At 36.0% G+C, this 10,272-nt stretch overlaps 1 protein-coding gene across 1 annotated transcript in view; it reads right to left on the minus strand.

Moving 5' to 3' along the window:
* Positions 1-4,005, minus strand: part of LOC148841250 (uncharacterized) — a 47,277-nt gene extending 43,272 nt beyond the window's left edge. The window contains exons 1-2 of the mRNA XM_088913649.1: positions 3,930-4,005; positions 2,865-3,140 (exon numbers count right to left, since the gene is read on the minus strand). Coding sequence (XP_088769775.1) covers positions 2,865-3,140; positions 3,930-3,963 — 310 coding nt within the window. The 5' untranslated portion in view covers positions 3,964-4,005. The remainder of the gene's footprint in view (positions 1-2,864; positions 3,141-3,929) is intronic.
* Between the last annotated feature and the right edge of the window lie 6,267 nt (positions 4,006-10,272).

A 10,272-nucleotide genomic window follows, 5' to 3' on the forward strand; every position in this document is an offset into this window, starting at 1 on the left:
GATAACTGCACAAAGTGAGGCTTGCAGTTTATCAGTAATGCTATCTATTTTAATAAGTCAATACATGAATGTATTACTCTGTCCATGTGGTAATTAATTGTATAATTAGCATATTTGGAAGAGAATCTGTTTTTTATATACAGTATCTACTCATATTATTGTAGCAATAAATGATAAATGCTTTGTTTTAATTTAAAACTAACAATAATGGGCTTTTGTGGTGGAAGGAACATCATTGCTTGCTATTCAAATATCACTGAAAATCATGTGTCATATATAAAATGTATAGTTGAATCCACACATGTGGAATGAATGCATGATACAGTTGCCGTATAGTATTTTAGTAATGGTAACTATAACGACAAACAGGATTCACTACAGAATATTTGTTAGGGTAGAAACAAGGTGATGAAACAACACACGCTTTCATCACAGAGAACATATGACCCCAGGGACATATTTGCATACAAACGGATTAGATTTAAAAATACAAATGTAGTGATCCTTTTTTGGTTATCTTATTGTCATCCGATCGCAACACCAAAAATAAAATAGTTTCTACAACAAGCACTGACCAGGAAGACAGCAAATTGAAGAAGTAAGTAATGCTAGTTGGCAAGCTATAGGAGGATTAGAAGTTCATATGCGGTGAATTGACAGGAAACCTCTGTGCTTTGCATGTTTAACTGAACAATGCTCTCCTTCATGTACCACACAGCTGTCTTTGATATGAGGCTTGAGCTGAATTATCTTTTTTCATAGATAAACCTATGAAAGAAATAAGGCAAAAAAATACTTTGTTTTTGCTGATTAATAAACTCAGACTGCTGTGCTGACATACTGGACAGTCAAAGCAAGACTTTTTTTGGGGGGATCTGAAGTAAAATCACTTCTATAAAACTTTCAACTTTAAACGGTCAGCCAGAAACAATCCACTGACATTTGCAAAACAAAATGTAAAACACAAACAGATCAAAGTGCTGTTCTGAAAATTCTGTGTGCAAGCAATTTTCACCTGTATACAGCATATTATTGCCACCAACCACAATATACAGCATTAAGAGAGGTTTCAAACTCCCTAGAGAAAGTGTCTTTGGACCATTTTGCTCTCTATTTCAAGACTAGTGTGATGTCAATTACTCAACTTGCAGTGTGTTGGATGTGTTCATGTGTCAAAGATAAAGGGCAGCTTCACTTCACAACAGTTTCTATTTCTGAACCTTTCCACCCACTACTATGCGTCAAAATGAGTACAAATGCTCTTTATCTATGCCCACACTAAGGTTGGGATGAAAACCCCTAGTCTTGTTCTGTATTAAGTAGGAAAACCCCATTTTAGCTTGATATATGGGAGATCAGAGGAAAATCAGTTTCTCAACTCTCTGTCTTATACCAGCTACCAAGCGATTATTCAGAATAAATGTGCCTATACTTTTGAGCTTACACATCACTTAGCTGACAGCAGAGGTGTGTGCAGTGGCATAAATTGCATGAATCCAAAGGAACATGAGAACAAGCCATTTTGAACATCTGGCCTGTTGATCCAATTCTTGAATCTGGTCATGCTTATTATTAATTGCTTAAGATCACAGAGAATCAGGGTTTTCTCAACCCACCAGCCTTGCACAATTACAGTACCATGTTAATGTCTCAGATCCAAGACTACTACTCATACCACTATTGGTAATCATAATAGTTTTACCATGTCTGTTTTTATTGATATTTAGCAAAAGCTACACATTGAAATTTAAAAAAAGTGACAAACTAACAGTGATTCAGTTAAAGCCAAGAAAATGTAACACTTCCAACATTACATTTACTTTGGCACTCCCTGCACTGAGGACAAAAATATAACAGGACACTAAATTATAAAAATCCAAGTCAAGATGGGAACAACAGACAGTCCCCCATACATGCTGTGGCTTGTCTTTAGGAATGAAACACGGGCAGGGAAGGAACAGTTCTGTACAGACAGAAGTACACATTCCCAATCTAGATACACCAAACATGAACAAATTAAGACATCGTGAAATGGCCAGACAGGAAAGATTCAGATGGTTTTTCTTCCGGGAACTGAACTAGTGAACATACTGTAGAAGTGTTCAAGGTGCAAACTCGGTATCTACAACCTTCCACCTACTGAACCTCCCTGGGGGTCTCACTGAGTCCCAGCAACAACCCCTGCAGAATGTTTCAAGTGTTTATATACTGTATTGACCAGAACAAATAATGGGTAATTTATTCTTTTAAAATGGACAAATTCCGTTGTATCTTGATGCGTTAAAAGTACAGCAAACTGGAACCAATACCCTCTCAACATATTAGCTAAGTAAAATAACTTTAATGTATTTACATGAACATGAAAGTGGAAAAGCTATTTATTTTCTGTCTTAATACAAACCCCCTCATAGACGAAAGGTCTTTGTACTGGGCTTCAGGCTAGTCCCTCTCTCTGATGGCTGTACCTGGGCCATTTTCTCAACTAATGCAATCATTTAGTAGGGAACATCTTGTTTGTTTGTGTTTCTTTTATAGCAAAAATAGCAGAAGGTTTTTCAAGCTTCGTGTTGAAAAGAACAGAGAAGGCTAATATTTGTTTCTTTAAATCTCACAGTTCTGCATGGTCCAATAAAAGTTGTCTGAAAGTGTATTCTTTTGTGCTTCTTTACATCTTGTTTGAGTAACAACAAATCACAAATAACAAATCAAAATCCACAGGCCATTTCCAGTGGACTAGGTTCAGGTCCGAAAACTGTCTCTTTTGCATTTATTCCTTTTTTTTCTGAGATGGCATCATCCAACAAGGATGACAGTGATTTCTAATGCTACGGACTCCTATTTCAGTTAAAACAGACTTTTCCTACCTTGTCCAACAGTTGTCCTGTGGCTTGTATTTTCACCCTCAGTGTTTTCTTGAACTGTAGTGGGACTCGTAGAAGTGGACAGTAAGACTGTGGTGCTGCTTAGGACTGTTTGACTGCTGGTATTGTTAGCAGAAATGTCACCTTCTGTTGCAGTGGCTGGAGTTGTACTATACTTCACCGTGGTTGTATTCTCAGTTGGAGGACTGGTCCTGCTACCGACGGTGGTACCCAAATTGTCAGTGCCTTGAACTATTGTAGCAAAAAGCAAAAGAGCACCTTGGAAATGAAAAGAAAAATAGAATTGTGATGAAAATACACAAGGAAAAAGTTTTAATAACCAGTTTGAAACAAAACTGAAAACATCAAAGAACAGTGACATCGTCCTACAACCTTGTGCAAGATTTGGTTTAAGCTCTTGTTTCTTTTTAGATGTGCTTCTTTCAAAAATCATGTCTTTCTCAGCTTTTTATGAGCTGTTGGTTTAGCTTATCAAATATTGTACTTTGAACAAACAAATTGAAACCTATTGAGGAGGTTTTTAAATGAACGCCTGATACTTATCTTTAATCAGATACCTTTGGATTGGGATTTCTACCCAATCGGGTGTTTTTGTAACAATCCTGTGGACAACATTACGACTAAGAAGGAAGCATGATGCGTCTCCTCTTGTTTATAAGTTTATATTCCCCTTAATTTAATATTTTGGTACACCATAACTCTATTTTAAGTTCATAGATACTTAAAATGACTATAGGAGTATTTAAATGTCATGACTGCATGTCATTTTATAAAACAGTTGCCTAATTATACTGCAATATTGGAATAAAGGTGGGATGCTTTCTTTAAAATACTTGTGCCTTTAACATCTGCACAGTTTGCAAATGTGTAACATTATCTCTTAAAACTTTTTATGTTCCTTCAAAAAGTAAGATTATTACTTCTTTATGTTATCCACACCACAACAATGGTTCAAGTGACAATATGTAATGACAGTATTACTTTGAAATAAGCAAAGGGAAATAAAAGAGAGTAAATAAACATTAGAAAAAAGTGAAATTAACTTACCCAGCACAGAGTGGCTAAAGTTAATTGACCACATTTTTTAATGAGTCCTTCTTCCTCAGTCTGATGTGCTAGAGATTAAGGTGTATTCTATGCAAAGACACCAAGCGCTGTGCTTTATTGTGTTGACTTCCGGTGCTGCAGTTATCCAATCACCAGCCTTCAGCATTTTAAAATCTTGTTTGAAGTTCTTCAGCTTCAAAACCACAGGCAGGATGAAATAGAGAAAAAGTATCTAAACCACTAACAGGATGCAACAGTTTGTTTTTTCACATTTGAAATCTATACAATTAAGCTCTGTCTCTATGTACATAAACGCCCCACATTTAAGAGCATGTACAAACCTTTTAAACTTCAAGTCTTGTTCTTGGTTGTATGTACCTCTTTAACTTAAAGTTTATTTTTTCTTCCTCTCACGTCTTATCAATTACACTTTTGAAATGGGATTATCCATACACCGAAAAAATTGACAACAGTAAGAATATGCGAAACAAAGCTCGCTGTCAGTATCTGTTTTAGACTGTTGTATCCAAATTTGATTATACTGTATTTTCATCTACATTTTGAAAGAAAAGCAGAATTATAAAAATAGGATTGTGTTCCATTCAGTCTTTCAAACTATGCCAACTTACTTTGAAGAAAAATCAAACAGTGATTTCTAATATACCCCAAGCAATAATACCTGGAAGGATAAAGGTTGTCCTGGATATTGTTATTTATTGTTCTATGCCAGTGTGATAGGACTTGAATAACTATAAGTATTAATTTGTTTTTAGATTTCAAGTTTGTGATGAAACTTTAGAAGTAACTTAAATCTTTGACAAATGCTTATTAAGAAAACTCTTATGTTATGTACAGTATGGGCTCACTTAAGTGAGAGCTCAGCTGAAACAAAATCCATTGGATACTGGGATTGCAAAGATCAGAATTGTGAAGTTATGCCTGATGTTAATGTTAAAATGAGCTTGTTGCAGTGACCTCAGTGCATGTAAAGAACATGGTCTCCAGACAGAAAAACACCATCACAGACATATACTGCTCATGTAAGCATCAATTCCAAAACACCTGAACTCTGTTCTCCATGCACAATATGTCTGATCTTAGCAAAAGGTCTGAATTTCACATGAAATTTCACCCTCCCAAACTCAGAGGCAACTTCGATGATTGACTGAACCACAGCATCAATACAGGAGATATGTTTAAATTCTGGATTAAGGTTGCTATATGGCATACATTTGAGTTCATAAGAGTTAAGTGTCTGCACCACAAGTCCAGTGACCTGGTGCGGGAGTTTGAATACCCCTGGGAGACCATAACAGACTCATTTTATACCATATTTCCCTGTTACACAAGCATTTCACTGCTCATTACACTCACAGAACACCTATGTGTCGAATTCTATAGTCATTTCTGCTTAAAAACTGGGACAATCCTTGTTTAAAAATAACAATCAAAACTACTGCTGCTGCTCCTAAAACCAGCCATTACTGAACATGTTTTTTACAAAATTTCATTTAAAGAAAGAAATGACCTCTGCAGGAAAACAGAAGGAGTGCAGGTACATATTTGGCATGAAATGGCATTAGATAAGGTATATAAGATAATAAAATGTATTGTCTCCTGGGGGAAAATTTTACAGACACACAGCACTTCTGTACATCTAAATACATTACAAAATCATTACACATCACATCTATTGCACATGCATATCTCGTTACAGCAGTGATGACATACAGTATTTCATATACTGTACATAGTTTGTTACAGCATAATTGGTTTCCATTGACACAATTGCACTCGCCCTTGCCATTCATTTGTATTAATTGCTTTAATAGATAAGGGAACAAATTCATATTTGTATCTATTTGATCTACATTTTGGGAACCCCAAAATGTCTGCCAGGTGGAAGAAGTTGATGTTCAATATTAAGAATATGAAAAGGATCTGAAGGTGGGCAAGTCCAATCTCTTTACCCAGCAGGAAGGTTTCAGAGTCTTTAAGTTACCATCTGCATTTAACCTGAAAATGCAGCTGAAATGGTTTAATTTTGCAAACCACTAGTTTAATTATTTAAGAGCTCCACAGCTGTTCACCACTGCAGTAGATCTCTACTTGCTAGCTTGTTTTTCTCACTGTTGTGTAGGTACAACCCATAAAGCTGCTGACACGAACTGAGATGGTTCATGTGTATATTCAGTGCCCCAGAACACTGCACAGTAACTGCACAAATGCAACATTCAAACATAACGGTCACTTACAAAGAATACCAATGTAAATATTTTGCACCCGTTTTTCAGTTTGATTGGTGAGAGCCAGTCTACCCGCAATGGTCCTGGAAACAGAGACAGCACACACAGTCAACATTTCCTTTGGAATATGGAAATCGAGGCACCTTATTTGCCAATACAGTAAGTGCCAATAAGTAGGCTGAGTGGCTCATAGAAACAACATACAGTACAATCACCTCCAGAAGCATTGTGGAATTTAGATAGATAGATAAGACTTTATTGATCCCGTAGGGAAATTGATGTGTTTCATAACTGAATTTCTCAAGTTATGAAGTCTTGCGACTAGTGGAAATAAAATTACTGTCCTATCAATAAGAACCTATGCTTCATTAAGAACAATAAAGACACTGAAATGATAGGAGGCCATTCTTCACATCTAGCCTGTTTGGTAGTAAGTACAGTATAATAGTTGCAGTTATTACAGTAATTAAATGCAGAAAAGAAACAAAACTAGTCAGAAATATTAAATAGTTTTCTTTAAAATTATTAAATTAAACTGAAATTATGCCGTTTAAAATCTCAATATTACTAAATCAATTAAACTTTTGTGTTTTAAGTATATGTCTAAGTGAAGATTTTTTATGTCTCAAAATGATCTATAGTCATGAGAGAGATACGTAATACAGTCCATTTTTCCACTGGAAACACCGGTTGACCATGTTTGACACTGAGAACCCTGAGAAATAGACTGTCACATTATAAATGTGATGCAAAATCAGAATCAATCGCTGCATGAATGAATTAATATCAGGCTTGGTTTAATTAAACAAACCTCACTTTGGACTCTAAGGCTGATTGATGTCTTAATATAAGTAGTAGATCGTGAATAAAAATGTGTCACTAGGTGTCACCACAGACAAAGAAAACCAGCCTTATCCTGTGAATATTATGCACTGGCAGCCTGCACTGGAAATGAATAGCATGGGAAAAGACAGATGAACTTGAGAGAAACTAAGCACTTGTTCTGATTTACGTTTTATTCTTAAAACAGAAAAAAAGATATTGTGCTTCCTGATAAAAATTGGCCGTCAGAACACATTTTATAATTCTACAAACCTTTGTGGCTGTAAGCGTAGCAAAGCTCTTTTGAAAATATTTCAAAGCAACCCGCAGTTAACTGTATTTTAGCAAAAAAGGGAAATACTCTACTCTAAAAGATTAATTTAACACTTTCTCTTTTTACTTGGGAACAGAACAATGAAATACACCATTTTTAGTAATTTAACCAAATAGTCCATCTCTTTTTAAATATATTTTGCTTAAAGGTGTATAAGAAAGGAAGAAAAACATGTGTCAGAATGAATAGTGGGCCTTCATACACATTATTGGGGTTTGTATAGAACGCTGGGCTCCATATCTTCTGAGGCCTTGCATGGTAACTGAAGAAAAGATTACCTTCATATGTTTTAACCCAACATTGCGAGAAAAGAGAAAACCCGCCTTCATCACAGCCATTTCAAAATGATGGTAAAGACTTACTTTTTAGAAAAGTAAAAGCTAAATGTGGTAATGTGGCATAGTGTTACTACCATTGAAATGATGAAAACTAAATATCAAGGGAAGCAAGTTGTTCTATCTTGAAAAAACTTTTTTTGAACGGCAAAAAAGATGGATCGCTGAGGTTACCGTGAAAGTTTGGGGCAACTTCATTTATTGCTGTTTTCGGCTCGCCAGAAGCAATAAGCAACAGGATTAGTGTGAGCTACCAGTGCGTCTCCACTTCACAGGACTCTCTCGGGCTATGAAGCAGTTTTCTCTGCCTATTCAGTAGGTGTTAATCCAGGTTTGAATAGTCAAAACCAGGTTCTATGCCACTTATCGTCACATCGGAGCTGGACAGCCAGTGCTCTCAGAAAGTGGATGAGCTAATCACACTCTTGGAAGTGTGGGGGGGCAGGGACCACCCACCCTGTGGATTCCGATGTGAAATTCAGTCTCTCTATGACCCGCTGTACTTCCTTGCTTTATAAAGCCCCTTCAATTGTTCCAGCAGGCATACAGTATGGGGACAAGCAGCAAACAAGGTTCAATGACAGCAGCAGCACAAAACTCTTGGAATAAATTTCAGCTTCCTATTAAGTTTAAGCACTTTTAAAATGCCCTACAATTAGTGCCGAGTGAAGCTTTTTTTTAAAGACTTGGGGATTGTTGTTCTTCACTCTGACCAATTTCCCAATAATAACCTTTGCGTCTATGAATAGATAATTGACAGTTTTGAGTATGTTTTTTTAGGTGTCCCATGAGCATCATGATCCAGGTTTTTCATATTTCAGTAAAAAATGGTCATATTCAGTGTATTTGTTTCCCAGGTTTACTTTTTTAATTTTTCCGTTTTTATGTTACTCTTTAGAAACTAGAGGGGGTATGTTGAATGTGTGAAAAATCTTGCATGGAATTTTCTTAGCGTTCTTAGCAGTTAAGACTGAATGTTTAGCAAATGACACAAGACTATTTAGATCACATCTCTATTCATGATACTTGTCAATTATGATCTGTCATAGGTAAAGCATTCACCACACAAATAAGAAATATAACAAACAAGTCATAGCATACTTGCAAATGGAATTCGAAACAGTTTTCATTCTCTTATTCTAAAGTCATGCTGATAAAATTTGATGTGTGAATTTGATGTCAATGTTTCTGTTTTATGTATAGGTAAACCCTACTACTTGGTAATTAAAGGTAACATGATACTTTTTGAAACAGTAGATTAAGAATAAGATTAAGAGTAACTGTGAAGTCCTGGTTCTATTCCACAAACTTTCCGTCTTTGTTCAGCTGATGAAGTGTAATCTCAGTTTTTTGTGTGATCTGCTATATAGTGAGGCTGCTGGCATCTAAAATCTGTTGCGCATCTTGTGGGTGAGTCTTGTACTTAATAAGAATATAAGCACTTTATTTTTATTATTATTACTACTAGTAGTATTATGATGATGATGCAGATATTTAGAAGTGGAATTGTCACTTTGTGTTCATCACAAATGCCAAGGAATATTCTAAAATGAACAAACTCATTTGATTTTTCATGTTGGCAAAATCCTCTTGTACTGTGTCCTGCTTCAACAATATAGTTAGTTTTTACAGTGCCATAAAGCTCTCCAGTTATAAGCATAATAATAAGTTCACCTTAGTTGTAGAATATATGGAAAGCTGTAGAATGTATAGAAAATGTTCAAAGTGGGGCCATGATACACTTACGAAAAAGCTGGGCAGACAACTCATGTCATTTCTGCTTTGCCAAGTAGAATACAGATATAACATGGTTACAAAATAGTCACGGTCTTTTTTAAAGTAAATTACAGTGTGGTGAAAAAGTAAATACACCCCATTAAGATTTTATGGTTGAACATATTTAGACAAATTTGGCCTCCACTTAGTCCTCACCAAGTTATAATAGCAGATAAAGCTAATTTCATTTGACAAATAACACCAAAGAAATGACTTTGTTATTATTTATTTTAAAAAACCAGACAGCATCTTTGTGTGAAAAAGTAGACATGTCCCTTGTTTCAGTAACTTGTGATGTCCCCTTTGAACAGTAACGATTTTTCCTGTAAGAATTGATCAGTCTATCACTTCGCCTGGGATAAATCCTTTCCCACTCTTCCTTATAGAACGGCTTCAGCTCTGTGATGGTAGAGGACTTACTTGTATGCACAGCTCTCTTTAGGTCCCAACACAACATTTCTATGGGGTTTGGGTCTGGTCTTTCACTTGGTCATTCCAGAATCCTGAATTCCTTCATTGGGAGTCATAGTGTCATAGATTCGCTCATGTGTTTTTTTGATTATTGTCCCATTGCATGATCCGCTTTCTGCTCTGCTTTGCCTGTCAGATACATGCTTTCACATTTTTCTCTAGAATACTCCGGTGTGGTGTGGAATTCATGGTAGATTTAATGATAGAAAGGTGTCCAGGTCCAGAGGTAGTGTAGCAGCCCCAAACCATCAATGCTTAATGGCTGGTATCAGGTTCTTGTGGTAAGAACAGTGTTGGGTTTTCACTAAACATGATGTTTTGCATTATTTCCAGGCAATGCCGCCTTTGACTCATCTGTT

The sequence above is a fragment of the Atractosteus spatula genome, chromosome 1 (assembly GCF_055471065.1).
Source record: "Atractosteus spatula isolate fAtrSpa1 chromosome 1, fAtrSpa1.hap1, whole genome shotgun sequence".
In the NCBI taxonomy this organism is placed as follows: Eukaryota; Metazoa; Chordata; class Actinopteri; order Semionotiformes; family Lepisosteidae; genus Atractosteus; species Atractosteus spatula.